Genomic DNA, 14,865 nt, shown 5'->3' on the forward strand with positions numbered 1-14,865 from the left:
GAGACAACATGGAAGCAGAATTTCTTTTCAACGCACTCTTCCATTTTTTTTAGGTCTTCTCCTACGCAAAGGTTTATCTCGGCGCCGGCGGGAATCAGTTCAACGGGGAGCCTGTCCATTTCTCTTACATACCGGACCTTGTGCTGGAACAGGCACGTGACGTTACCATAAAGCTTCACTCGCGGGCTGGCCGTTTCCTTAAGCTTCAATTGTACTTTGCGGCACGGTGGATCATGCTCAGCGAAGTAATCTTTGAATCAGGTAATCCTTGAACACGACGATTTATCCGAATAAAAGATTTTACATTTCCAACGTGATTCTTCCATAATAAGATCGTTCTTTCTCATCTAGTTTCGAAACTCGTGCGAGCTCAATTTAATAACAACATAATAATTTTAATGTCCAAAGAAACGACACGATCGTCGAATAAATTAAAACAGAGTGCACATTTTTTTTTTTTTTTTTTTTAAGAACGAGTCAAACATTTTTTATGGATATCGTTACGATGAAATAACTGTCCCTTCCAACGATACAAATTGCAACCATCGTTTATCCCTTCTCTCCCTCCCTACCTTATCTCAAAGAAAAAGTGTCTCATTCGCGCCACTCTTGCCCAAGTTCGCGCGAGGGACGAAAATATAGATAGGAGGGGCGAAAATAGGAAAAAAAATATCTGGTCGAAAAGTAGAACGAAGATAAGACGAGAGGAAACAGGAAAGGGATATCAGGAGCGAAATAGGTTCACACAGGATTTCAAGCCGCTGCCACGCTCTTCTTCAAGCCGCGTTTCGAAGCCGGTATTCGCGAACTTTGGATCAAGGAACGGATGAGCTCGCGTGTCTCCGCACGCGTGGATCGTTCGATTTCCAATTTCGGCTGACATCGCCCGTCACGTGGACGTGATAGCGGATCGTTGGTAAAAGATGAGGGATAATCGGGCAGCCGCTGTCGACGATTCACTTGGATGGGACAATGGGTTCTCGAACGTGGCTGTCCGCAGGAATCGTGATGGAAACCCTTATTCGTTACGAATCGAATGCTTTCGAGATGACTGGTCTCGTGCCCGTCAAATTTTTCATTCGTTTCTTTCGCTGAAAATTTGTCTTTTAACGGTCCATGTTTTATATATTTGAAGTAGAGTAAAATTTTTAGTTTCTTTTTTTTTTTTGTTAGATTTTAATTTTATCTTAAAACGAACAAAATAGGTGATCAAAAAATATTCTTAAATAGCAAGAGATATTATTGATAATTTAATTCACTTGGTGAAAGTGATAATTCTTTTTAAATGTTAATTTGTGACATTCCAAAAAATTTGTTTATTCGTTAAGTTCAGATTTTAACGGTTTAAACGTTACTATAAGAAATTTCACTAGCAAATGTATATAACAAAAATTCCAAAAGGAAGCATTTAACCTAACAGTAAAATGCTTTTAAAGTAAAAAATCATTCTTTGCTTTCTTTTGAACAGATTAATTCAAAAATATTCCCAAATGTTAAACTTGTAAAAATCGATTTCTCGGTTGCTCGGTCAACTCGAAGGGATCGCATGAGGAGGTATTCGTTGCGCGAATCGGAGCACGTGGCCGCGAAGCAGAAACGAAACTTGGCACAGACGCACATATTCGAAAACTTTGATTCCCTTGGTGAGCATCGAAACCGTCGTTAATCATTCCTTCGATCTTCTCTTCCGCCCTCCCTCTCACCAAATAACTTCGATTGCTCGCCATCGAAGCGATTCCAATTCCTCCTTCGTTCTTATCCGCCTCGATACTTTTTCGAAACTTCGTGGCTCGAATCATATTTTTTGATTAAGAAACGTGGAAGCAAAGATTATTATTTCGTAGAAAAAGAAGAATATAAGAATGTCAATATAATCGATGATTCGATGTTTGTTTATACCGGGCAGCTTTTATAATCGGATTGGAATTTAACTTAATTGATGAATTTTGAAATTGAGAATAGATCTGTATTTTGAATAGAAAGGTCTATTATTTTTTTTTTTTTTTTTGGATTTCAATTAAGGAACAAAAAGATTCAAGACGAACGAAAATCAAGTCCAATGTTGCTAATGTATGATCGTTAATATTTTATTTTCAGATAGAGGGAAAAATTGGTAGTGAAAAATTAATTAACCAATTTCGTCTAAGAATATTTTTTTTAATTTCGAAGAAATACCACCACGATTATAAAATTTCACATCGATCATTCGAACCGATCGAATGCGAAGATTCTTCTTCCTTTCTATTTTTATCAAAATTTACTACAAAATTATGGAATACCAAAAAGTACCTTTTTCGTATCCTTTTCGTATCCTTATTTCTGATGAAACGAAACGCACAATTCCTTTGATGGGCGAAAATTTCATTAGTCTTCATCCCTGATGCGCAGTAATCTCCGAATGGAACAACACCGACGATGAAGAGCCGAGGAACAAGAGCGCCATTGTATCGGCGACCGGCATCCCCTATCAGAATAACGAGGGTCCACTGCAGAGAGACGAAGTAAAGGCCACTTTTAATAAGGAGGAAAACAACGATAATGCTCGTAAGTCTACCACCAGAGTCGGTTTTCTCCTATTGTTGCATCGAAGGGCTCCTCTCGTAATTTTCCACGTGATTTCCACTCTTCTCTCCTCTCCCTCCCTCCACTTTTTTCCTCTTTGCGAGTCTGCAAGCATCGAAAATTGAATGCCGATCACGAACGACCTTTTTCTTTCCCTCGTTCGCTTTTTCCCCCTTTTATTTTTCTCCTTCCTTTTATTCACGATCTTTCGTCGCGGAACGATCCTTTCACTGTCGACCTGTTGAAGAGGGGAAACAAAAAAATAAAATAAAATTTCGATCTTCAACGACTCCTCGTCGTTGTTGGACAATTTTTAAACCCAGAAAACGAAAATACTTGGTCGAACGGATCGAACAATATCTCGAAATGCAGAGGAACGAACGTTGTCGATTTTATAAAGAAATAATCAAAATGGAACTGAATCGAATAAAAATCGTGAATATTTTTAAGAGTTTACGTTTTTAATTGGATATTGATATTTGATTAATTTTAATTAAATGTGTTGCAATTGTCAGGTTTATTTTTAACTTTATTTTTTATTTATAATTTATTCGAAAAGGAAAATTAAAAAATATATATATATATATTTTTTTTTAATTTTTGATGTTTTATTTTAAAATAAATTAATGTCGAAAATATTGTGTACTAATATATACTCATAATTATTTGTTGGATTTATTGCGAAAAGAAAAAATATTTTATATAGGACTTATAATTTTGAGGGAGATATTTAACAGGATTTTGAATAAAAGAATTATATACATGTTGAAAACATTTTGTTTTATACGTGCCAGAACGTTTAAATAGAGTTATCAAATGAAAGGAAAACGTCATAAAATATTAAAATCGTACTTTCGTGCAAATTTAATACGCAAAATATTTCTGTTTCATAAAATATCTATGCGAGCGATGTGAAAATTTATGAATGTATAAATAAATCCACGTGAAAAACTTTCAAATCTATTGCGCGAATAAATACTCGCTACATTGTCGTGAAAAAAAATATTGTTTATTTATAATAATAACATACAGTGAGCATAAAAATTTACATTTCAATATCATAAGCGGTTCGAGTGATATCGTATGCAGAAAAATTTAAAACTGCTATAGCAAAATAATTTTACCCACTATCGATTGTCTTTCGTAAAATCCTTCCCCCTCTCTCCCAAAAAAGAAATTACTTCGTCAAAAAGTTGTCGAGATTAAAATAAATTCTCACCTTCTTTCAACTTCCATTCCTCGAGTACGAAATGAACTGCACGAGTTCCACTTGTAACGAAACAACATTAGATAAAAATTCTTCAAAATAAATCGCATTTCCAATTCTTTCCAACTCGATACTCGCCCCCTTTCGAGTCATCATTTTAACGGTACACAACGCATACGTCGGTTCACGGGCAAAATTTCAAATTTAAAAATTTTCTTTTTCCCAAAAGAATCTGGGAAAGGGGAGCGACGACGATAAAAGGCGCGTTCAAATTGCGCGCGAATAAAGGCCGTTTCTAAAGTGTTTGCACGTTCCTTTTAATGCGCTGTAGCCGAGGTAGGTGTTCTCAAAAATGCTCGGTCGGTACGAAAGAAACGAGGCGGAAAAAGAACAAGGATACCCATCGTGGCCTCCGTAAACCGATAACGTAGCCACGCTTCGCCTTTTGTTTCGCCATCCCAACAGGCGAAATCTAATTAATTTCTTTTCCCCCATCGTCGGGGGACCACTTTGAGACGAAGTGTTAAAGGAAATAACTCGAAGCTAGTGACCGACATTTCTTCCATCCGGTAAACCGAAACCCTTTTGTCCTCTCTGGAAACTCGTCCCTTTTTCGATCCGTGCCCCTGCATTAAGTTTAATTGATCGTTACAGCTTCTTTTCTTTCGATCCACTCTCCAATCAACCGATCGAATTATATATTTTCTTCGCCCGCGATTCGATTACCGGCCTGGTTGATTGCTTTCAATCCCTACGTATAACGAGATATTTACGGAGCAGTGGTTCTGCCTCTTACTCGTGAGAATTAGGTGTATATATATATATATATATACACTTGGTTTTGATTCTTGGTTTTATTAATCCTTGTGATTACAAAGTTTTTTTTGTTTTGAATTATCAGAGGAATATTTGCGGAATATTTTATTATTTGTATGAAAAAATATTGAACTCGAGTTTTGAATATAATATCATTTTTATAGGGAGAAAAGTAAGTTGCGTTTTCTATAAATAAGAAAAATTGGCTCTGTTTGGTTTGCCCAATGAAAATTAAAGACGATATATCGCTCTATTTATTTTGATCATAAGTAGAGTTTTCATCCAAAGTTTAACTTTCCTTCTGTAAAGTTTAACCGCTTGGGACCGTTTAAAAGAATTTCTAGTGATATAATTTTTTTCATTCACGCGACTGTTTCAATGAGAATTTTAAAAATTATAATAGGATGACGGACACAAAGTACCCGTGCTTTTGTTGTTGTCGAAGAATTAATCCTAATTAAACTGTTAAACTTTCATTCACCTGTTAAACTTGCTCAAGACGAAAGAAGAATCGATCTCTCGAACGGTGAGGGGTGAAACAGAAATAATAATCGCAAAGTAATTATAAACTCTGAAACTCCTTTGCCCCGTTACAACAACACTTCGCACATCGCCAGAAGGAAAATTAAAAGCCTTGAATCTATGATATGCGTGCTCCAGATTCTCCTTTTTTTTTTTTTTTTTCAAAATGATGAAACCAATATTTCCCTTTTGAAAAAGCGGAGGAAAAGAAGCGTTACAAAACGTATAACGTATATTTGCTCTTCTCTTCGTTTCGACAACGAAGTAAAAGTTGAAGCAGCTCGAAAAATTTCTTTCGAATGAAACAATGGAATAATAAAAACGATATTTGTTCGTATCGGTTTCTTCAATGAAAAGGCACTTTCTTCCTCCTAAGATTACGTCAAGATTATGTCATTGAAATAATTTATATAGGATCTGTTATCCCGATCGAGGTAACACGTGCCTAATAAATGTTAAGACCTTTAGCTGATTGCGTGCGATTATTGCTAAGCCGATCCGATATCTGATTATGTCACGAGTCGTGTCTTGGGATCACAGTTGAGGTTTAAACAGAGATCCCGAGATTCAATAAACATACCCTTGACGTTCTATCAATACACGTATGCATATATACATATATATATTCACGTCACAATCGAAATATAATTTTCGATAATTAAAAAAAAAAAAAAAAAAATAGGTTTCGAAAACAATCGAGAATCTTTCGTCTCGAAAAGCTTTTTACGGGAACGATTGTTGACAGGGCAAACAATAAACAAACGCACTGATTTGGTTGAATACGTGTTTAATAAAACGTAATTGCGTCTGCCTGTTACAATATACTTGAAGTGTGTGAAAGAGAAAGAGAACTAATAACAGATACCAATTTAAATAGTACTAGCAATGTTCAATAATAAAACTACAAATAAAATTGTGTGATTTCAGCGAACTTTAAATATTCGTATTTATAACGATTAATTAAATATCTTCGATAGTATTGATTGAAAAAAAATTTTATGTTCCAAAAATGTTTAACCTTCTTTAAATTTTAATATCATCGAAATCATGTGGACAATTGCCATCGATCCGCTTAATTTCTTTCTCTCTTTTATTAATTTTCTTAAAGAAAACAATTATTTCAATTACTCAACTCACGTGTCTACAATAATTACCATTAACTCTCTCTCTCTCTCTCTCTCTCTCTCTCTCTCTCTCTCTCTCGTTTCTCCCCCATTTTTCTAATTTCCGTTATCGAGCAATCGTTATCCCATCATCATCGAGACACGTTGAATGACATCGAAAACGACAGACGGTGGACATTCGATCCCGCAATAAAAGCAAATCGATCGATAAAGCGGCGATTGATCGTGATCCAATTACGAGGGGCACGATGAACGCAATCATCATTATCGAGCCATCGCGCATTATGCGAGGCTGCCTTCGCGATAATATCGAGCGCGATAGGTCGTGTACTTTCACGTATTATGCGGCCTACGGTACACGTGCACGTAAACGCTTCCACGGTGTTCGTAAACGCGTCGAAAATCGGACGCGCGGACGTTTTGCTCTTCGTTTTGGCCTGTTACTACGCACGATCAGATCATCTTATCTACGCTGCAAACACAACGAGGAAATGTTAATCCTCGGTTGAAAAGCGCGCGATATTTATCTCGAGAAAAGTTTCGTTTCGTTAATTTGTAATTGAACAGATGTTGATCGATGCTTATCTCCAATAATGTATTCGAAATAAATAAGTCGATCGAATAGTTTGAGTGAGATTGTATTTGATGAAGTTGAAGATGCAATTGTCGAACAGAGGTATCTTTAATGGAGTAATAATCGGCAGATCGACTTTGCAATTAAAATTGATACGAAGTTTTTAATTATAAAATCGAGAAATAACGTATGTGTGCACGTTGCAGTTCCGGACAAAAGCAAGGAGCCAGAATCGAGGCAATTCGTCGGCCTGGTTATCGGTATACTAACCACCGTGATCGTGATGCTTCTGGCGGCAATCACGTTCATTTTCTACAGGAATCGAAGGTTGAAGGCCGCCCTCGCGCCTTCCACGTTCTACGATCAACACGGCGACTTGAAGGTAAGATAAACTTCCCCCTTATTTTTATTCAATATCTTCCCCGGCTCTTTACAACTTGTTTACAGAATGTTATCGTAATGTGCGATGTTACTTCAACGCGAGTGTTCAAAAAATCGTTAAATATAACCGGGATTATTTTGTTCGACATTTTGGTTCAGAACGGAAAATTATCCGTCCACACGCCTCTTCCCAATTTTGATGAAATATAATTCCCGCGAAATGGCGGGATAAACATACGCGGCATAAATAAAGGATCGTGCAAACGACGCGGAAACCGTGGAATTCAATCAGACGGTTGAATCCATCGTTTAAAACTTTCGAATTACTTCCCGTTCGAAAGTTTACATTAGCCAAGTCTCGTTTAAAATCCTTACAAACCGACTGCATTTATTTTTCTTTTTCTTTTTCACTCCGAGTACTCGATTTCACGCTGTTCTACCGCACGCTGTCTTCGAGTTCTTCTCTTTCAGATCGAGCAAAAGAAGAGGAAGAAAAAGAAAAAAGAAAGGGAAAAAGAAAATCGTTAAAAGAATCGTTAGCAACTCGAGACGATTTTCGGTCGATTTCGTTTCACTTCACGGGAAAGTGAGAAAAAAATCGACCTCGTTACTACCGATCGAGACTTTAATTCGAAACCAGCAATTCGCCAAACAGGATCAACACGATCCCGTTTCACCCAGAGTTACGAGATTTTTTTTTTCTCTTCTTCTTCTTCTTCCTCTTCTTCTCGTCGCGGATTCATTTCGAGTCTAATAAAGCGAATAGCGCGAGGCTATTTGCTCTGCCCTCTCTTTTCGCGAGGAAGGTGCGTTTCGACGACGAAGAAAGCTTTTGAGCAATCATGGAGAACGGTCTTAGCCGTGTTAGACGCGTGACGGAAGATGTGGAAGACGGAATGGTGGAGGAGGCTGGTCAAATATTTTCCTTGGACCGGGCAAAAGGGCAAGTGGGATTGCGCCATCGATGATCGAGGAAAAGGGGACGAAAAGAGGTATCCTCGATAAATAGCCGCGAGCGGATATTTCTTATAGGGCGTTTTAATTGTAAGACGTATTATATCGAGAGGTTATATCGTTAATATTAAAAGTAAACACGCGGTGAACACACGTGAAAAGATAATTCCTCGGATTTTATTATTATTATACGAATATTTTAAAGACTTTAAAATAAGTCTAAAAAGAAATTGCTTCGGATACAAATAGAATGGAAACAGAATCGTAACGAATAGATCTTTCGAACCAATTTTCATTCCAATGGACTACATCGGCGGCACATCGGTCCAAGTTAAGCTCGAGCGTTTGCTCTATTTGCGAGCAACGAAATAACTAAGTGACGCCAAATTGGACACGACATTATCCAAGGCATCTTCTCAGGAATGCGTTACCTATCCATCTTTCTCAACGGAGACGGAATACTTCTCTAATCCATGGGCCAGCTATTCGTTGCATCAAAAAGAAAAAGACGAAAAAAAAAAAGAAAAAACAGAAGAGAAAAATGGATCGTCTGGAAATGAAGGCTCTGCCGGTTTCGAAAAGGGGAAATGGCGCGTGCGCAAATTGGACCGGTGTAATACAGAGAATTATTAAAGTTTTGTATTTATTGTCATCCACGGTCGCCGTCTGGGCGCCTCTCTGTCCGCGTAATGAGACCGCGAAGACGGGTCCACTTTGTCCCCGGGGAAAAAATTAATTACCGCCGTTAGAGGAGGGAGAGTGGAGAGGAAGGGAGGGCGAAATTGGAGACGATGGAATTCAACGCTCTCGCTTTCCATTGAATTTATGAAATGAGACGCGTACCGGCCAGGAAATATGTAAATGATGGGGTGAAATTGGTATTTAACGAAGCAACGGATGCGAATGAAAGTGGGGAGGGATAGGTTTTTAGGCGTGAAAATGATGTCGAGGACTTGTTCGTTTAACGAAATTTAACGATTCTCGTGCTTAAATTTTTTTTTTTTTGATGCTGCACTCGTGAGATCATCTTTCTGTGGAACTTTTGAAAGGAAATTGTTATAGCAAAAGATTGTACGTTGATACGAGTGTTGAGTGCAGTTTCAGATTTGTACGGATAGAAAGATGTATGGAATTGTCTTTATTGATTCCTGAAAGTGTAACTTTTGTTTTTGAGGCAAGTATTGTACATTGTACAAGAGTGGAAAGTTGTAGATTTGAGTATAAGAAAAGTACAGATGCTATTACATAATAGCAATAGTCAATACAACATTACAAAAAAAGTGAAAATTTATTTTTATTCATCTTTGTTATTTAGAGTGATCAATTGTCAGTAGACGCAAAATTAAATGCAAATACTCGTATAAAAACGAAATAGAATTAATAGAATAATTAATTATTTTCCTATATCGAATTTCATTACCAAAGTAACGATTAATATTACGCGTGTAAATAAAATTAATAAAGTTTAAATATGATTAAATGGAATCTAGGGCAGATTCGAAAAAAAAAATTATCCCGGATAAACAACAAAAATTTGATCTCCCTGTTCAAATTTAATTAAATTTAGTTAAATTTCATTTGTTCAAATAAAAATTAACCTCATGCGTAAATAATAATAAAATTTAAAACGCAGATTAAACGAAATCTTGACAACTTATTGTAAATATTTTTTCTTTTCCGTTGTAAATTCCATCTAATTTCAAATACCATCTAATTTTCTATACGTAGATAATATAATGTTTCGATATTGTTGGACGAGAATTATTCGGTAAGTCTCGGAGTAATCGTCCCGTTATCGACAACAAAGGAAATACTAAGTGACCTGTAGTGGTCGCAAGTGTATTAATAACAAGCTTTGGATGAATGGACAACTACGAGCCTTCGATCCCATCTCTGAAGTGTACCTACCTAGAGGGCAGTAATTAACAGATTGTTGAACGATGGGAAATAATGGAAGCCAGGCGATGGCGTGCAATTCTCCCTAGACGCTTTCGAAATGTGTTCTAAGCGTCGAGTTGAGCCTTAAGACAGCCACGGTACAATGCTCTGACACTTACAATTAGAGACTTATTATATTAAAACGGGTAATAAACATTAATTAAATTTCCACGTTTCTGGTGGAATGCGCGATTTATCGTTGAGGAAAGCTCGAATTATCGTTCTCACTGCTGTTCACTTGCGAGCGGATGCGAGACAAAGAGTTTTGCAAAATATTTTCTTCATAAATCGAATATTTGGAGAATGGATTAAAAGAATTTTATGTTTTTAATTTTTCTTTCTTTTTTTTTTTTTCTAGGAATATATAAGGAAATATAAAATAAATCATTTCACTGGATACGTGAAATATGACTATGAAAAATTCAAATTTATTCCACTGTAAAGTATACTGTATGAAAAGATAATGAAAAAATTACAAACAAACTTGGTCGAGATACCGGAGAATTTTTCTATTCGTGTATTCTTTCCGCCAGTCTTTTGGAAAAAAATTTATTCAAAAAGAGAGAAAAATTACAAACAAACTCGTAAGATACTAGAATTTTATTTCCATAAAATACGAATATTTTTCTACTATCTTTTTACAAAAAAAAAAAAAAAAATGATACAAAAAATTATTCAAAAGGGATAAAAATTACAAACTCAGATAAGACTAGAATTTTATTTCCACGAGATACGAATATATCTCTCTATACCGTCATTTTCGAAAAGAAAAAAATACCAAAAAATAGAGAAACGAAAAAATTAACTCAAAATAAAAAGAAAAAGAAAATTGCATACGTATATAACAAACTCGGACAAGATACTAGAATTTTTTTATTTCCATACAAATTATTCCTTTTTCTACCATCCTTCCTCGAGAAGAAAAAGAAAAAAAATTCATTTACCAAAAAGAAAAATAAAAAACATGGAATAGCAACCAGAGAGAATTAGCGGAGGGACGCAGCTAATCTCCTCATCGGATCATTACGGAAAGAGACAAAGGCCTTTCCACTGGAGTTGGGTTCGCATTTATTACGAAGGACCACTCCCGTTAAAACCGCTCTCCCCTCCCCTCCCCCTGTTTTTCACCCTTCGAGTACACGAACCAATATAATTCCCGGTGAATAAATTTTTTTCCCCTCCCCCGGCTTCGAGCTGACTCCACTTAATTAAAAGAGGCGCTCGTATGAGCCCATTGTCGGCGCGAGACGTGCGTTATCTAGCTCGTTCGCCAGCCTGTAAGCAAGGCCTGTGTACACACGTTCCTCCTCTCCTTCACGATGCCACTCCCGACATTAGCCACCTGCTACTTGTCTCGCCTTCACGTTGTTGCAAACCTCTCCAGTTTCGCCATTTATTTTTTTTCTCTTCTTCTTCTTCTTTCTTTTTTTTTTTTTTTTTTGGCGTTGGACGACCTCGTTGCGCTTCCGCCACGAAGCGAGGATTCGCGCGTCGAGTCGATGTCTTGATGGAAGGCAGTGGCGTTCGGTTTGATTAGGGTTTGTTTGTTCCGGAATCTGGATTGTCTCAACTCGGCTGGAATAACGCTCGTGGACTCGTAGTGTTTAATCTGGATTAAAGTGCTCGATCTGTGAATCAAACACGCATAGTTGTTGTCACTATAATGCAATTTGTCTCGAAGAATCGTTGTTTTATTAATTTCATGCGTGGCTTCTTTTTTTTTTTTTTTTTACGAAATTAGAAAAGTACAATTTTTTTATATAAATAGTTATTTACACGATAAAGTAAATATTTATCATTTTGTGGAAGGTATTTATCAGTTTATATTAATATCGAGCGAACGTGTTTTAGTATTCCAGTAGATTATATTTGTAATGTAAATTGGTAGTTTTTTCTTTTGACATTGTTGTTTGACTTTGTTTAAATCGAAACATTCTTAACGAGTTTATTCCTAGAAAAGTTTATATTTTCTACAAAACGTAACAAAGCATTGTCGCGAAACATCTGATATTTTTATCGTTGCTTTTAATCCATGAAAAATTTCTAGACGATATTTCACAGATTAGTGGAATTCGCTTGATGGAAGGACGATGAAATATTTATAGCTCTTTCAGCACGACGTCAGTTTTAAAATAATGAGCGAAACGCTACAACGACGATTTTTATAACAAGCGTCGAACGATATTCTTTTTTTTTTTTTTTTATATCCTAGCCTGCGAATTGTATTCGTTTTCAATGTGTACGTAAAATTATTAAATCGCCAGCTAATGTGAAAATGAAAATCACAATAAAAACGGGGAAATTTTCGAATTTCTTGGCTCCTTCCGCTCCCGTTCGTTTACCTTTTCGTGAGAAAATTATCGAACCGGGTTATCGTCGTATTTCATCGTTAACCGAAACTCGTTAATTCGTTGAAACGAATTTTCGGCTTTGCTCGTCGATCGATCCTTGGCTAGAATCTCCATTGCTCATCGGAAATCTTTTTTCTCCTTTCAACGCTTTCCACCCCCTCCCCGGTTCGGTAATGGCGAAAGCAAGCTTGAAACATTTTCCCGTAACCGGTGGAAACAATACAGATTTGTTCGAATTTTTCACGTATACGCGGCCCGTATTAACGTGCTCTGTAACACACAATGGCCGGCTCGCGCCGCTGTTTCACAGTTCGTTACTTTTTAACGTATCGTGAAAAATATGTGTTCCACGGGCATGGACAACGACGCTTAACAAGAGTCAGTTTCCTGCACTGTCGAACAATGGCGGAACAGAACGAATTATTTCCCTGCCTATCGTTATCTTTTCCACCCAATCTCTCGCCTATACTTCCTTCTTCCATCGAAATTAATTTCTTCCCTTCCGATCGATTCGCAACGAAAAACTAACAAAAGGATGATACGTGGAAGAATACTTTCGACTTTTTTTTTAAAACTCTATTGCGGCAAGAATTTATCCTTCTTTTATTCTTTTAAAAATGCTTTATTCGTTAATTAATCCTCTCATAGGATTTTTATGGATTTATTTTAAGCGCGAGATATCAATTTTGTACACAACTTGAACGAGTATGAATGAAGGAGAACGTTTATCGTTTCTTCATTTTTCTTGCCGCTCGATATTTAATTTAAAGAAATTCTACGAACGAAAAAAAGATGAGAAGATATATTTAATTACGCAATATTCAATTTTCTCTCAGAAATGATTATTAATTTGCTCTTAAAATTTAAAATCTACAACAACTACGAAACAAAAATCTAAAAGATTCCATTATAGTATCAATGATCCAAAAAATAATGCTTTACCATTCCATATTTCATTCTCCATTTAAAAAAATTCAAAATTTCAAAGCTTCATTTTCAAATCACCGTCTCGATTTTTCTCGACAACCGACCGATCGAACTGACGCGCGAAAGGTGCGCGTGATTTCATTAAATTTCATACCAGAATTTATCGAATCCAGATCCATGACTCCGCCGTAAACGCGCTTCCATCCCGAAGGCGTGGTGGCGGATGGGGATGGACGAGGTCGATGGCAAGGGGGAGTGTTCAAAAGTGAGGTAATGCGATTACCGACTTTAGTCGCGGGGGGTTGGCCGCGATACGAGGGGCGGGCCCAGCGAAAACAGATTATTTTAATTTAAAGCAACAAACTCCCTGATTCCTGTACACTATAATCCACGCCGCAAATTTGACGTACGCGTGTATCCTGATTATCGAGGCCAGTCGTGTCTGGATTAAGAAGAAGGAGGAGTGGAGGAGGGTGGATCGTGATGAAAATCAAACAGATCCTTCGACAGTCATTATTCTATTTAATTTTCCCGTTTCTTTTTTTCTTTTGGTTTCGTTGAGACTTTTGTAAGTAACATTTCTGCATTAATTACTCTTATACCGTGTTAAACTTATTTTTCAATTAATTGAAAAAGTAATCGAATATTTCGCACGTATAAACGATAAGTTTTCGATTAATAAATCTTGTATCAATGTGTGAATCGCACAAAATTTTTTTATTAGATTCTAATATTTTTTCTTCTTCTTCTTTTTTTTTTACCTTTGGCTTCTCTATCTCCTTTTTTTTTTTTTTTAACATCTCCTTTCTCGAATAGGCTCGTTCGGGTACATCGAGCACACAACGAACCCATCTGTATCCAATCGAAGTGAACTAATATACATACATACACACGTGCATTGTGCACGATTTGAATACGCGAGGGAGGAAATAGAAAAGATGATTATCTTGACGACCATTTCTCGCGAATGGGATCGTCGAATCGAAAAAACGGGGGGACGAAGCCATAGCTGTGGAAGTTTCGTTTCGTCCCATTTTTCGACTCTCTTCCTTCCTTCGAGGTACCATGATTTAGATACATCACGGAGGAATGGCCTGAAAGATGGATCGAAGAATTCGGAGGCAATGCTCGTGACGAAGGTAGAGGAAAAGAAAAGGAAAAAAAAAGAAAGAAAGGAAGAAAAAGAAGAATGTCGCGTTCGCGCATCAATCTTCGTTAAAGCTCGGGTAATTTATTTGATTTATTACGACGAAAGACGCGAATTGGTTTTTTTTTTTTGTCCTTTCAATGTACATAATTACTTGGTACAAGTTGTCGAATTTGCATCACAGGCACGAAAAACGTAAAATTTCGAAAATCTTTTCAATAACGTGGTTGCTTGTCAACGCGAAACTTATTCCAAATTTGGAATTTTCGTGATTTTCACCACACGAAGGTTAGCGAACCCTCGACAATTCGAAATTGAGAAAATAGAGTAAACGAAAATGAGATTAATAAGTCTAAATTTAG

The 14,865-nt window shown here is 36.7% G+C and overlaps 1 protein-coding gene across 3 annotated transcripts in view; it reads left to right on the top strand.

The window, feature by feature from the left end:
• Positions 1–14,865, top strand: part of Ddr (discoidin domain-containing receptor 2) — a 224,093-nt gene that overhangs the window by 170,602 nt on the left and 38,626 nt on the right. For all 3 annotated transcript variants that reach the window (XM_086910350.1, XM_086910351.1, XM_086910353.1), the window contains 3 exons: positions 54–261; positions 2,389–2,544; positions 7,012–7,187. In XM_086910350.1, the coding sequence (XP_086766476.1) occupies positions 54–261; positions 2,389–2,544; positions 7,012–7,187 (540 nt within the window). The remainder of the gene's footprint in view (positions 1–53; positions 262–2,388; positions 2,545–7,011; positions 7,188–14,865) is intronic.

Source organism: Apis florea, unplaced genomic scaffold (assembly GCF_048593485.1).
Source record: "Apis florea isolate Af1SG1 unplaced genomic scaffold, ASM4859348v1 contig_3170_pilon, whole genome shotgun sequence".
In the NCBI taxonomy this organism is placed as follows: domain Eukaryota; kingdom Metazoa; phylum Arthropoda; class Insecta; order Hymenoptera; family Apidae; genus Apis; species Apis florea.